General features: G+C 39.3%; 1 protein-coding gene across 4 annotated transcripts in view; it reads left to right on the top strand.

Moving 5' to 3' along the window:
- Positions 1-2,415: 2,415 nt before the first annotated feature.
- Positions 2,416-15,599, top strand: part of LOC131219340 (probable inactive purple acid phosphatase 1) — a 41,797-nt gene continuing 28,613 nt past the window's right edge. For 2 of the 4 annotated variants that reach the window (XM_058214427.1, XM_058214428.1), the window contains exons 1-7: positions 2,599-2,733; positions 4,692-4,876; positions 9,336-9,427; positions 9,974-10,040; positions 10,130-10,252; positions 11,113-11,205; positions 15,406-15,535. In XM_058214427.1, coding sequence (XP_058070410.1) covers positions 2,709-2,733; positions 4,692-4,876; positions 9,336-9,427; positions 9,974-10,040; positions 10,130-10,252; positions 11,113-11,205; positions 15,406-15,535 — 715 coding nt within the window. In that variant the 5' untranslated portion in view covers positions 2,599-2,708. Of the gene's footprint in view, positions 2,734-4,691; positions 4,877-9,335; positions 9,428-9,973; positions 10,041-10,129; positions 10,253-11,112; positions 11,206-15,405; positions 15,536-15,599 lie in introns of all 4 variants that reach the window. The other 2 variants (XM_058214430.1, XM_058214431.1) reach the window with 2 other exon arrangements.

Here is a 15,599-nt window from a genome sequence, read left to right on the forward strand (position 1 = left end):
CTTCAATCTTGTCCGTTTTTTTTTTTTTTTTATATTTTATTTTATAGCATGTCCTCAAATGATCTTGCAAACAGAACAAGATAGATATCTGACAAACAGTGGTCCGGACTACAAATTAGGATAGTTCATGGACTACCAAAGCCTCATGGGAGGGGAAATAATTAGAGTTATAGACGAGTCTGTATGATGCCTTTTTTATTTTTTCTATCCGGAAACTTATTTTGCGAAAAGCAACCTTTTAGGGATCGGATGCTAGTATTTTGACCAAAATACCCTTGCTTATTAGGGTAAGCACGTGAAAAAAATAGAGGTATTTTGGCCTTTTTGGGTTCATCAGTACAACCTAAGGTCTACTTTTCCAATTAAGGTTTCTTTTGGGCAAATGAAATTGGTGGGTGATACCTGAGGTCTATATGCCTCAAGAATCCATGGGAGGGGCTTACTATGGACGCAAATTTCCTATGGACATGGATTTCCTACGGCCAAGTTCTTGCGCTGAAAACCTAGGTAGGGTCAACCGGTATGTTTGTGAGAAACCTACCTGTCCATATGTTTTGTAAGCTCATTTTAGTATTTGAGATCAAAAGTAAGTAGGATCCAAGACTCAAGTGGGCCGCAATGAAGGAAAAGGTGGGCGGGGGAATTTTTATCATTCAAAACATCCACGGTTCGAAAGTGAAGTTTACATTCCATCCATTCCGTTCATAACTTCATTATTGTTGGGATGAAATGAAGAAAACAAATAGTATCCTGACTAAAAACTTCCATGGCCCCACAAATATTTCAACGGTAGACATTCAATCCTCATGTTTTGAGCCCACTTGAGTCTTGGATCTGGCTCATTTTTGACCCCATAGGCTGGACAGGGTGGATTTAGAACAAACATCATGGTGGGCTCACCTAATTTTACATCGCAGAAACTTGCCGCATAAGGCTTAGCAGGAATTCTGCATCCGTTTGCTACAATAAATCCCAATAAATAGTTAAGGATGGACTTATCACCGCTAGATATGGAGCGATATTTCAATGGGTTTGACAATAAACAAATCTTAGGGCGTGTTTGGGCAGTGGGATTAGAAGGGATCAGGTAGGATGGAATTGCACCTGGTCTTATGCCAATTCCACTTTATGTTCGGGAAGAATGGAAAAGCTGTAGATGGAGTTGCATCGGTCCGTGCCAATTTCACTCAATGTTAGCAAGTTGTGTAGGTCCTACCATAATGTGTGGGCTATATCCACACCGTCCACCCATTTTTCAAGATTATTTTAGAGCATGGGCCAAAAAAACATGTAAATCTAAAGCTCAAGTGGACCCCACCATAGAAAGCAACGGGGATTGAATACTTACTGTTGAAAACACCTCTGGGGCCACAGAAGTTTTGGATCTTCCTCATTTTTAGGTCCATGTCATAAAATGAGGTTACAAAACAAATGAACAGTTTAGATATAACACATGTATGTTATTCTCAATTTCAAATGATGGTGGGTATATCCATTCAATGCACCACCCTATTACCAACAAAGTATGGAATTAATCTTATCCATGACACAATCCCTACTATGGGTAATAATTATGGTTTTTGAATCCCATCCCACCTGAACCCTTCTAATCCCACCGCCCAAACAGGCCCTTACGGTGGATTCCTTGAACATCTCTAGGATTAGAAGATTCTGAACATGGCCCACAAATAACGGTTCATAAACGGTTCACATTCAAAGTAAAAGAACTTAATAAAAAAGGAATTTTATTATTTCAGTTTCTGGGTATCCCCAATCTACGATGAGGTCCATCATATTAACGGTTGGATCAGTGAAGCACGACCCCATATCCAACAGCTATAGCTCTGACGTACCCTGCAAATACAACGCATCGCGGGAAACCTGCTGCCGGAATAATTCCATTTAAGATGCCATTATTGTCCCGAATCTTGGGTGAGAGAATCTAATTAATATGGAGAAATAATCCAATGCTCATGAATTATGAGTGTATTTTATTAGCGCTTCTTTTTCATGAAGACATATTTATGGTTCAATCTATCGATCTCGACCGTCCATTATGTTCACCATCCACTATATGGCTTTCATTATGGATATGAATCCTATCGGATGGTCCAAAACATCCGTAGCTTGGTCTTCTTTTGATAGCCGTTTGTTTTTGAAGCCAAGGATTCGATGGTTAGGATACAGTACGGACGCGAGTTTTGCGTGTTACTTGTGGTGTGGCCGACATATGGTGTTTATAACTTTTATATTTTAATCCAGAACTTATAATTGAGGCTAGAACCTGATGGGTGGAGTGGATTCTACATATATAATAAGGTGAGCATTGGATTATGATAAGGTGGCCTTTTGCATTTACTGGACAAGCATGTCAGCTTCGGTGTTCTACGCAGCACGTAAAAGAAGAGTTATAGATAATTTCGGTCCTTTGAAAAGCAACAGTACTTTTAGGATTCTTCTTTTGAGTTTAAGAAGGAGATCGTTGTTTTGCTGGTCTTGGGTGCTTTTGGATTTCACTTTTCTGTGGGGCCTACCTGCAAATCGAAGGTTCTACTGTAAGGAAGGTCAGTATTCCTTGAATACCCAAAGTGCTGTCTTCTTGATTTGATCAGCTGCCAAAGTGGTGTCTTCTTGATTTGATCAGCTGTATGTGGAAGGTCAGCATTTCTTGAATACCCAAGTGCTGTCTTCTTGATTTGATCAGCTGTATGTGGTTAGAACATCAGATCAAAGGTAGAAATTTATGGTTTCCGTGACATTTTGGTCCCCTTTGAATATTGTTCTGTGAAGACATTGTGGTTTGTTTATAGCTCTTTTAGATTTATATGGATAGAACTTCATATCTAAGTAGGATTTATTTATTATTATTTAGACATGGGTTTTGGATGAATTTGATTTTTTTTCCGGGGTTTGGAAATCTTACTACGAGTCATGTTCATGGTGCTCATCGTACGGATTTCCGTACTTTGAATGTAGTTCTCTGGGAAGAAGTTGTGTTTTCCTTCTCTTTTAGCTCTTATAGATTTTTATGGATGGAACATAATATCAAAAGTAGGAATTTTATGGTTTTTGGAAAAAAAAATTTTGGGTTGAAAATCTGACTATGATGCATGCTCCGTTGTGTTCCATGCGGTCTTGGGACATGTTCATTGTAAGGATGACACTTGTTTGCGGTGATCCGGACCATTGATTTATCCGATTAATCATGTGGATGGATGGCTGTAACTGAAATGACATGGAGGTCAGCTCTGTTGGCCATTCATTGCTAGCTGCAAGTGGATGGTTTACATAAATCTGAAAAGAAAAGGAACCGCAATCCTAATTTAGCAAGGTAAACTGGCAACGATGACGACTTTTCCAATTTATGCAATATTTGGGGCCATGGCCTTTTGTATTTACTGGACAAGCATGTCAGTGGTCTATATGCGTTGGAAACGTGTATGGTCGGGACTGTACTTCATATAACTTCTGCAAGGTGCTGTTCGCAGTTGCATCTCTCTCTCAATTAATTTATTCATGAAGATTTTGTTCTATTGTTCTTCAGATTTTTTCGTATCTAATTAGAAAACCTATGTAAAAAATAGCTTTCTTTCATAGTTTTGTGAGGACTCAGTCTCATCTTTCAAAATAAAAATAAAAATGAATAAAAGATCTATCTCCCTTGCTCCCTCCCCCTGGCTCCCAAGCAAAATTCCAGATTGAACTTCTTATGATGTGGATTTTGGTGTCATTTCTTTATGAATTTTGCTAGTGCGATTCATGTGAGGAGAGATTGAAGTGGTGAACTGCTGTATATGAGTGTGGCACAGCCTTACAGGCATTGGGCTCAAAGTTAACATGCTCTGACTGACTGGAAAGGCAGGCTAATCCACTCATCAGGTGGGCCACATGCATACTCGATTCATGATTTTCTTCCTAACCATCCATTTTTCTCATATGCCTGAAAACAACAGGAAAAAAATGAATTATGGGAAATACTCTATTCTCCACAAAACGCTTGATTGGGTTCAATATTAATTACAAAGAATATGAAAATGCAATAATAAACTACGGGAATCTCCTATTCCAATACAATAATACTCTATTCCAACACGATGCTTGGGCTGAGGGTGGACACCACCCTCAGAGGCTTGCCAAGATGATTGAGGTTATTGATCTGAGATCTACGTACATTGTCCTTCTCTAGCATCTGTCGAGAAGCAAATGCAGAGGCAGACCTTTTGTCTGAAAGTGGGTCTGTTAGTAGCAATCTGTGTGTGGAGATCCTCAGGGAAAGAGGGTAGCACAAGTAGGCTTGGTGCCTTTTCTGTTTGTGCTGTGATTATTCAGGTGCATTTTCGCTTTGGGTGATGTTAGATTTATTTTTTTTATTTTTTTGTATTGTTGTGTGTTATATGTGGAGGTCTTTCCCACTTGCCCTTTATTTTTGCTTTTTGAATGAATAGAATCTTATTGATGAAATAAAGAACTTGCGGGAATTATATTCTATTCTCCTTGCGCTAATATGCACACACTTTTGTTGATGTGGTGGACGAAGGCATGAAGGTATTACCAAAGTTTGGTGTGATTCTCTTGTTATTGGATCAATGATGTTTACTGATGTCGACATGATCACATTTTTTAGTAAATTTTTTAAAGAGTTGTGAGTTATGGGTTCATTTGAATGAATCTTCTTTTTTGATTGGTTGTAGGTTTTGGTATGATGAGATTATGTGGGTTGATTGTGTTGGGAGTTTTGTTGGGCACACTTGTGTGTTTTGGCGAGCCACGGCCAAATGGAGAGCAGCCTCTTTCAAATGTCGCTATTCATAAGGCTACATTTGCTCTTCATGACTTGGCTTATGTCAATGCCTCTCCTCTTGTTCTTGGATTGACGGTAATCTTTCAATATTAACTATTTTTTGGGTTTCTTGTCTCCATTTCTTTCTTCATGATCTTATTTTTAACATATTCAAACTAGAATCTCAGCATCATTCATATGCATTCCCACAACAATACATACTTGGGCGCATATGGTTAAATTTATATAAATTCATCATGCCTATATGCATATACGTATGGGCTCATATCCTATACAGATACACATATATACATAAATGCTCTAGTACATACATGTTTTGAGCATAGGTGTAATATTTGGATGCAACTTTTATTCATGTTGTGGAGTTCCGTTTATCTCATTCTAGGCATGATCAATCTTTATCTATAAAAATTCTAACACAATTAGTAGTTAGGATGACTTATTCATTTATTTTACCATTTGATCATTTTCTTTTTCTAAAATGAGCAAATAGGTTTTAGAGGAAGCTTGATTGTATGGTTTTGTTAATCTCTTAAGCCTAGATTTTTTTTATTTTTTTTCTTTCTCAAAATGTAGAATAAGAGAAAAAAAGGGAAAGGAGAGAAGAAACATAAAGAAGAGAAGATGTTTTGGCATCCTTAATCTAATGGAAGATCTTTATTTATAGTAGATTCAAGCTTACAAAGATAAGAATGGAAGTAAATGCAATGTAATCCCCAAGGATACATTAGATCTCCTTAAGCTGTAATGGATTTGAGGACAATGGAATAATGTGCTCCACCAGAAGGTACACCTCATGTACACTTGAAATGGTGTACTCTCTTACACTCCACTTCAAGTGGGTTCCTGGATATCATACATGCCAAGCTTTCTAATAATATTGCTTATACAAATAGATGGGATGGCCTTAGTGAGAATATCAGCATATTGGTTTTCAGAAGAAAAAAAAAACAAATGGCATATGTGAATTTTGGCTGTAACTTGTTCTTTTTTGAGAGAGAAGTTTTGGCCATAACTTTTGCCCCAAGAAAATGAAGTTGAACTCCTCGTATTTTGTCTATTCATGAAAAACATGATTGGATGCAATATGAATATCAACGCAATAATCATAATGCAGATGTATAGAAAAAGTTGTGAATCTCATATCTCAAATAATTGATATTATGCAAATTAGCTCACACGCAGCACAAGCCATGTCACAATATCTAGCTTCAACGGAAGAGCGAGCCACCACAGATTGTTTCTTGCTTTTCCATGTGACAAGATTGACGCTAACAATTGTGCTATAGCCTGCAGTGGACAAATGATAAGAAGGTGATCCTGCCCAATTTGCGTCATAGAAGCCACTGATCATTAAATGACCATGACTAGAATAGAAAAGACCACATCGAGGAGCAATCTTGAGATGGCGTAGAATGCAATAAACAAGCTCAAGAAGATGACAGATTGCATGGGGAAGGCCCAATAGGTAATAAGATTAGGGAAAATAGACTTAGATGGTCATGTGTAATAAACACCAAGGACCGCTGTAGGAGTGAGTAGGTACAAGTTGAAGGCTCTAAAAGGGCATGGGAAAAGGCCGGAAAGGACGTGGATGGAGGTAACAAGAAAAGACTTGATGACTTATGGTCCAATTGAAGGTCTGGCCCTTGATAGAGTGGAATGGTGGAAAAGGATTCATGTACCCGACCCTAATTAACTGGGATAAGGCTTAGATGACGATGTAAGCTATATAGACGTGTCAATTTTTTTTTTTTTTGAGAAGTCACGAGATATATTGATAAAAGGAAAGAAAAGGGAATACAAAGCGAAGGAGAATAGAGAGATCGCCGAGAGAGCAATCTCTACTAGACTCTAAGAAAAAGAAAATCACAATCCTTTAGGCCCGCTACAAAGACAGCCCATTCAATCATTAACCGCTTAGCCTTGCTAGCTATAACTGCATCCAAGTTTGAAATGTCCCTGAAGCATCTACTGTTTCTTTCTTCCCAAATCAACTACCAAATCGCAATGATGGCCATTCTCCATAAGCACGTCTTTTGCTTGCCCAATCTTACCCCATGCCAAGCTTTAAGGAGATGACACACCGAGCCGGGAAAGCACCATTTTAAATTGAAGCAGTTGAGAAATTCAGACCAAATCCGAATGGTAAAAGGACAGAAAATGAACAGATGATCGATCGATTCTTCATTCTTCATACAACAAAGGCAGACATTAACAATGGGCATCCCCCTTTTTCTCAAATTGTCCACCGTGAGGATCCTCTTGATCCCCACCAACCACCCAAAGGCGGCGTGTTTAGGAGGGACCAAATATTTCCAGAGATGATAGATATTATCAAAAGGGGCCGCTCATGATCCAGCAAGGCGTAAAAAGATTTAACTGAGAAAGTACTGGATTTGTTCGCCTTCTAGAATAATCTGTCTAGGGAATCGATATCCGGAATGACCCTATAAATACGCTCAAGGAGACTCGCATACTCTTCAACCTCCCAATCATGAAGATTCCTCCTGCAGCTCACGATCCACTCAATTTTCTTAGCCACAATAGAGAAGCAGCTTGCAACTGGGATAGCGGGATTAGAGGCAAGACGAAAAATATTCGAAAAGTCATCTTTCAAAGGCGCATCTCCCACCCAAATGTCTTCCCAATACCGGATGTTTTCTCCTTTACCTAGAACAAAACCGATACCTTTAAGGACCTCCTTTTTCAAAGAAGAGATCCCATTCCAAAGGGCCGAAGCCCTATAGCGAGAAGAGTCCTTGGTCCACCAACCACCAAAGGACCTGCCGTATTTCCCTTTGATAATCTTAATCCAAAGACTATCACCCTTGGTGCCAAGTCTCCAAATCCATTTCCCTAGGAGAGCCCCATTCATCCTCTTGAGATCTTTAATCCCCGCTCCGCCATCCTTGAATTGCTTACAAACCTGCTGCCATTGAACAAGATGGAACTTCTTTTTCTCTTCCTTGCCATGCCAAAGGAAATCCTGCCTTAATCTTTCAAGATTAGCCAAAACAGGGGCTGGACATCTGAAAAGGGACATGAAATATAAAGGCAGGTTTGAAAGAGCTGCTTTAATAAGGGTGAGGCGGCCACCTAAGGAAAGATATCTACATTTCCATCTTGCTAGGTAACTTTCGAACCTGTTGATAACCTTATCCCAAAGGGATTTAGGGGGCGCGCCCAAGCATAAGGGAAGGCCGACGTAGAAGATAGGAAATGAGATTGGAGAGCAACCGAAAAAATCAGCAAAATCGCTAACCTCCTCATCCTTCAAATTTACCCTGAACATCTTAGATTTTGCCAAATTGATCCTTAAGCCCCATACGACCTCAAAGCAAAGAATCGTAGTGTGTAAGTTACCAACCTTAATAGGATCTGCTTCGCTGAAAATCAGAGTATCATCTGCATACTATATATGAGATATTGGGGAAGACATACCTCTCACTTTGATACCGCCTAGAATGCTTGCCTCTTGGCCTGACTGAATCATTCTGGAAAAGGCTTCTCCCACAATGAGAAAGAGGAAGGGAGATAGCGGATCACCTTGACGAATGCCTCTAGAGCTCCTAAAGAATCCTTTCGGGGTCCCATTTAGGAGGATGAAGAAGTAGGCCGACCCTAGACATTCTCCAATCCACCCACGCCATCTCTCCAAAGCCCAAACGCCTCATCATGTATTGCAAAAAATCCCAGTCCACATTGTCGTAAGCCTTTTCAATGTCCAGTTTACAAAAAATAGACTTAGAACTATCTTTGTGGCCAGAATCCAAGCATTCATTAGCAATGAGTGCACAGTCAATAATCTGTCTTCCCGGAATGAACGCACTCTAATGACCTAATATAATATTCCTGATGACCATCTTCAATTGGAAAGCCATGACTTTCGCCAGAATTTTATAAGGCCCCCCTAATAGAGTGATGGGTCTAAAATTGATGAACTTGCACTCGGAACTTTTGGGATAAGCGCAATGAAGGAGGCCCCCAAACCTTTAGACAATCTACCCCTTTCATGAAACTCGTTGAAAAATAACAGAATATCTTCTTTGATGACCTCCCAGAAAAATATATAGAAGCAAATGGGGAAACCGTCGAGGCCTGGAGCCTTGTCACTGCCTAAGGAATCCACGGCCAATCTGATTTCTTCCACAGTAAAAGGAGCTTATAAGGCTTTTGAGATGCGTCATTGAGTTAGGTTTTGTGTGATACCCATGTCCAACACCAACACATTTTTCTAAGTTAATGTTTGGAAGGCATGCTTGTAACTTTCTTTTTATATTTGGTTGTTGTCTCATGTACATCTTCAATGATGACGCACATGGTATTTTGAAAGTTAGTTCATAAAACCAAAGTGGTAATTAAGCAGTTTTTCACAACTGATAGAATTTGGCTGCTTGCATGGAGGAATGCAAATTGTCCGATTCTGCTACTCATTTTTAATTTTTTGGTATCGGTCACTGCATTCCGGTTATTGGATGCGTGATAGAATTTTTTTTTTCCCCTTACACATGAGTTTGTTCATTCGTTTCAGGGGGGAAACTCTGAATGGGTGAACTTGCAGTTTAGTTGCCCTAACCCTTCAAATGATGACTGGATTGGAGTTTTCTCTCCCTCAAATTTCAGGTAATGACTGCATTCATTTTTTGGAAATGATGTATTACGTCATCTCTGAGCTGAGGATGCATAGTATTCTTGGTTCCTTAAGCTGTATTTGTTGGTTGTGGGATCATGGGCATTGATCTGATCGGATCTTCTGTGTATAGAGCATTTCCCTGAATTTTATTTTTTCAATCAGACGATTCTAAACCTTCAATTGGAGGCCAGCAAGTAGATGGTTCAGAAGAGAAATACATCAACTGGCCACATTCAACTGAAAAATGACTGAAGATTGGATGAATAGGAACTTCCAATCTCGGAGATCTTTGGGTCATGTTCTACCCATGGTGGGGCCATCAGATTCATTGGCCTGTAGCACTAAACATTGGCCCCCACTGTTATGTACTCATTGAACTTGCTTGCCTCCTGAAAAAGGTGAGGACTATCTTTGATCAAATCTCACCTTAGATCTGAAGTTGCAAAGAGTAATAGATGGATTCTATAATTGGAGCTATTCTTGATTTTTTAATGTTCTTAATATAATGATTGAAGGTATCATTCTAAAATTTTCAGTTCTTCCATCTGCATGCCTGAAAATCTGAGAGATCAACCTCCACTATTATGTACCGCACCTATTAAGGTTTGTGCTATCAGGAACTAACAGGCTGTTTTTCTTTGAAGAGAGTAGTTTATGAATATGAATATTGAAGTATTTTATTTATCGTGCAGTTCCAATTTGCAAATTACTCTAGTCCAAACTACATTTCGACAGGGATGGGGTTGTTGAAGCTTCAGTTGATCAACCAAAGAGCAGACTTCTCTTTTGCATTATTTTCTGGTGGACTCTCAACTGTACGTCCATGAAGTAATACACTTCAATCTTATTCTCTTAAGAGCCATGCTAGGCTGCTCAAGATGGGCCCCACCATGGCATGTCCGTGCAACATCTGGGCTGTTCGTCATATGAGCCTAACTGTTTATATGCTGTGGCCAGAAAATCAGGTGATGCATGCAGTGACTGTGGACCATTGTTCAACTTTTTAGCCATGCATTGACTATCCTGATTTTCAGGCCAGGACCATATACGGTGGGGCCTACTGCACCTGTGTATTTCTCTTCCTTTAATCGTTCCCAAATCTGAGGAAAATTTGAATAATCTTCACGTGTAAGTGCAACTGCCTTTTCTGGTGGCGAAATGTGGGTTCTTGGTATTTAAAAATATTAGGGGTACAACTTGAGGTTGGGTTGGGTTGTGGGTCAACCCAACGTCTAGAGAGCCCAACCCGCAAGCCCACCTGACCCGAATTCCAACCTGAGATGCCCAACCTGAACCCAATCGAAGTTCCTCCATGCTCAACCTGATTCAACCTGACCTGACCTGACCCGACCTGACCTGAATTTGCTCAATCCAAACCAAACTGGGTTGGCGTTTTCCAACCTGAACTGGTCCTGAGGACCTTGAGAACCTGACCTGAACTCGGGTTGGTTCAAAGGGGTTCCGTTTGATCTGAACTCAAGTTGCAGCCCTAAAATGTATGGTTTATGTCTTGTCTATTTGTTCCTACTTCTTTTGACATGACAATCGTTGTCAATTTCACTTAAATGTCATGAATGTGTATCATTGTGTTTTGCTCTTGTCAGTCATGGATGAAGATGTTGTTTTCAATTGAGTCAGCACTTACTTCAAATCTAATCTGTGTTTGAAATAACAGCCGAAGCTGATAGCTGTCTCGAATGCAGTAGTTTTTGCCAATCCAAAGGCACCTCTTTATCCACGTTTAGCTCAAGGAAAGTCATGGAATGAAGTAAGTATATATCTCTTTCATTTTAAACTTTTATTTATTTATAACTACCCAACAGTAGGTGTAGAGAATAGAGAGAACTCGTTGCTTCCTGCTTCGCTGGATGTTTACTCCTTGTTCTGATGAATTTTGTGCACATGAACAACCATGCCATCAGCCTACCCAGGAAATCAAGACGGGTATTGGGTGGGAACCACCATTTAGATGACCCGGCCTGAAAATAGTCAGGTCAACTCATCAGGTAGGTGAAAAATACAAGAAAGCAATGGGCAAGTTTTTCTTTTTCATACTGTCCATTGTCTTTGTACTTGTGTGGCCAACCTGATGAGTTGATCAGCCTGATCTGTGTGCAGTTCAACACAATCGTACCTACCAGATGAACAGTTTGGATGTCCTACACTCACGCTAGGCTGGTACCTGTATCGTGTGTAGAGGTGTGAGTATTGTAAACATCTCACATGCGGTTTAGAGTTTTTGGTTTAGGATTTTCGTTTATTTTTATTTTTTTGAGGTTATGGTAGCACTCTAGCTCATGATGACATTGTCGTGGGAATTCTCAACCATATGCCAGCAACACTATTCATTGAATATAGTTAAACCTATTCAGTATTAAAGGCACAATTGATTCATCACCCTTAATCTTGTCACAGTGAAATAACTAGTGAAGAAGGAAATCCATGTCTTTAGCCAATGGGAATGGCAATTTAATGTGAATGTACAGAAATTATCACTATCATAATCATATCGTGTTTGAGTTAGCTTCTCATGATTGAGAGAGAGAGAGAGAGGCGCACGCACGCGGGGGGTGGATGGGGTTGAGTAAATTTCATCTGACCCTTGTTTCTACATACACAACACGGTGGGTGTCTTATCCCCCCTTGTTTCCTGTGTTGCCCTAGTGAGTTTTGATTCTGCCTGATTTTTTGGCACCTGAGGGTCACACATCTGATGCAAGGGATGGATGCCATGCACGGAATGTGCAGTCCTGCTCGCAGGCGAGTGTTTCACAACAGACATACAAATTTGTCACGAATAATGCCTGAATCCAATCTTGGTAACAGTGATTGGCTGAGGTGATGGAATACATAGCACAATACGTGTACAATCTCAGTGCTCATCTGAAGTGTCCATTAAGAAACTTCCCTACAACTATAATAAAATACAACACAAAAATTGGAATGAAGTTCACAAATTCATGACAAGATATCCAAGATGTCAACGTTCATGGAGGTTGGAGAACTAAACAACGGAGGTTATGTGGATACAGTGAATAATACAGGTATCCAAATGATACACATAAAAAGTTTCTAAATAGAAAACAGTTGACATAAATGAAAAAAGATAAGATTAATGAGTGAACCTTAGTTGCACAAACTGTGAAGGGAAATGGGATCATATTTTTGAGTGTGTGCGCAGCAAAGTGTCCATTTCAAAAGGTGAGCCAGTGTAAATGCCTATGAAGCAGGAGCGGTATCTTGTGGAGAAGGTTGGTGCATTTGAGAAAACTAAAAGTAAGATTAAGAGACATGTTAATTACAGAATTACTTTATATATTAAAGAAGGTTGGGCGCCCTCATATCACGTTAGAGCTCCTAGGTGCACAAGGTATTATTCTGCTATGTTGGTACTGAGTTAGATAGTAGACTGGATGACTTAAGCCCCTTTATAGACATAGGAGTCACCACCCACATTCCACATCAGATCGACGTGGGACTAAATTCACTAGAAAGTAATATTACAAACATAACCACAATAACGAAGGAAATGTTGATTCCATATTCTTAACACTCTCCCTCAAACTTATCTTTGTAGGTTAAGATCTTGAGTTATAGCTTGAGTCTTTGCTTTTAATGCACACTATTCTTCTCTAGAAATTGTAGGCCTTGGTTGAGCCGGACATTCATTGAGCTATCAAAATATTACTTATATGCAAATCATCTCAAAGAAAATGGTCAAGAAAGTGACAGCAACATTCAAAGACACAAGTGTAACATTGCACAACAAATGGGTGAACCACACTCATGATAACGAATAACAAGGCGCGTTGAACCGAGAAAAGAGCCATAAAGAAATTTCAAGTGCCAGTTGAAATCCTCCATGTCAGGTATGTTGAGATAAGCATCCTGATAAAAAACCAGTTGATGTGCGCCATGAAAATAGTGTTGAAAACTCAGGAGGAAACAAAGCAAAAATTTTAAAAGTGATTTCTATTTCTGGTGTGCATGGATTCGACAAAGCATCTATACATGGAGCATAATTGAAGAAATCGTAATAGCATAAACAAAATGAACAAAGTCAAATTCAATCTAATCGCTCTAATACCATGTTAAGTCAACTAAAAATAAGAAACGCAAAGGGAATAGAAGGGCAGGGTCACTCTTACCAGATTCGAATCTCCAAGTGCACATGGTGCTACATTGGTACTTAGATAATAAACTAGATGACGTGAGCCCCTTTTTACGGATGGGAATTACAATCCACTTTCCAGAACTATTTGAATGGGGCTAAACTCACTAGGAGTAACATGGAAAATGTAAAAACAATAATGATGTTTAGAAAAAAATGTTCAGTTTTTATTCTCAACATCTGCAACTAAGGAGCAAACCACCGAGTCCAGTCATTATATCTTAGATGAAGGTTCAAAATATTGGAATTTATCATACTCTGTTGAAGTGTATGTGATGCATTCATCTAGTGATCAGATACAGAAGTTTGTGCTGTGATATCGAGAAGTATCATTTCTATCAGTTTGTATCATCGATACAGTCACATAAAAAGGAATATTTTCTGAATGTATCTTCAGCACATTCCTCCCTCGATATATTTGGTGGAATTTAATATTGTACCAAGGTTGATACTATAGGAAGCTATTATATCGTAGTGGAGTTGTATTGCAATAAATTCACACAGCCATTTCATATGTTTATTACAATATTTTAAGCCTTGCCTTACCTTACAGTATGAAGTGTAGGAGTACCACTTCTAACTCTGTCATATGATCTTCACAGAAGATTTACCAAAGAATTCTAAGGTTTAGTTATGGTTAGTTGAGTCTATGGCTTACCTACCAAAACACAAAACCCCTGGCTTTTCTAACAATGGCAATTTGTATGCTGATCTATGCATCATGTTATATCGTAAGCATAAACATCCTATTCTACCAACTTATTCTTATTTCACCAATTATAGCGCCGATATCTCCATCTGGTGTGATCATCTCGACTATGGATTGATGCTCCCACCTGCTAAAACATGAATTTCATATGCTGGTATGTAGTTGCTTTAATCTGCTATTACTATCTTATAGTGGCAGCCTGACCACTGTTGATCATGGATGGAATGGTATAATTTATCATCTCAGCAGAAACCATCTGTAAAATGACAGTCTAACCAAAGCTTCGAGCAGAAAAAGGCTATATATTTTCCTATCCACCCTTTTACTGATGTTATGGCTGTTAATGAGCTGTGCTTCTATCCCAGGACCCATAAGCCAGGCAGGGGTCTAATTTTTAGGCCTGCAGTTTGGGCCTTGCCTGATTTTCAGGCCAGATAAATAAATGAGCCATAAGAAAAGACTTGATGACCTATGGTCTGACTGACGGTCTGGCTGGCCCTTGATGGAGTGGAATGGTATTCATGTAGCGGATCCCAATTAATTGGGATAAGGTGTGGATGATGATGATGATGGCAAAGAACTGGGCCAGGGACAGACTTCAGGCCCAATAAAGAAGTAGCTTGTGTAAATATTGACATGATCGTTGATGAAACCATCTATGGTGAAACTTTTCAATTTCTTTTCTTGTAATTGACAAAGATCTGATAATGTGCTAGGCCTGAGCTCCAGCTTGAAAATGTTTGTTTTGTAAAATTACAAAATTTTATATGGTATGAGAGGTCTTGCAAAATAAAATGCAGAAATAGTTTACTGGCTACGTGATTTTTCAAAATTTGAAAATGGCCGATTGAATTATCAGTCATCAGATATCCACATGTATCCACACTATTTTCCCTTCCAGTTGAATGCTACAATAAAATCACTTTTCTTTGCACCCGCAAATTTAGCTGGGCTCAGTTTCCATCTTCTAAATGTGGGATGGCATGGTTGTCCCAGTGTTTTACTTCTCTAGACTTTTCTCTGTTGGACTTAAGTGATTGATTAAGTATATATTAGTGTTCTGAGTTGATTGTTTCTTTCTTACTCAGATGACGGTTACTTGGACAAGTGGATATGGTAATGCTGAGGCAGAGCCTTTCGTTGAATGGAACCGACTAGGAGGAGCTCCAATGCAATCCCCAGCTGGGACATTGACTATCAGTCGTAACAGCATGTGTGGTGAGTAATTCCTTTCTTGTTTTTTCTTCTACTCATTTATTGTAAATTATTTTGAGGTTGACTG

The sequence above is a fragment of the Magnolia sinica genome, chromosome 11, assembly GCF_029962835.1.
Source record: "Magnolia sinica isolate HGM2019 chromosome 11, MsV1, whole genome shotgun sequence".
NCBI classification, from domain to species: Eukaryota; Viridiplantae; Streptophyta; class Magnoliopsida; order Magnoliales; family Magnoliaceae; genus Magnolia; species Magnolia sinica.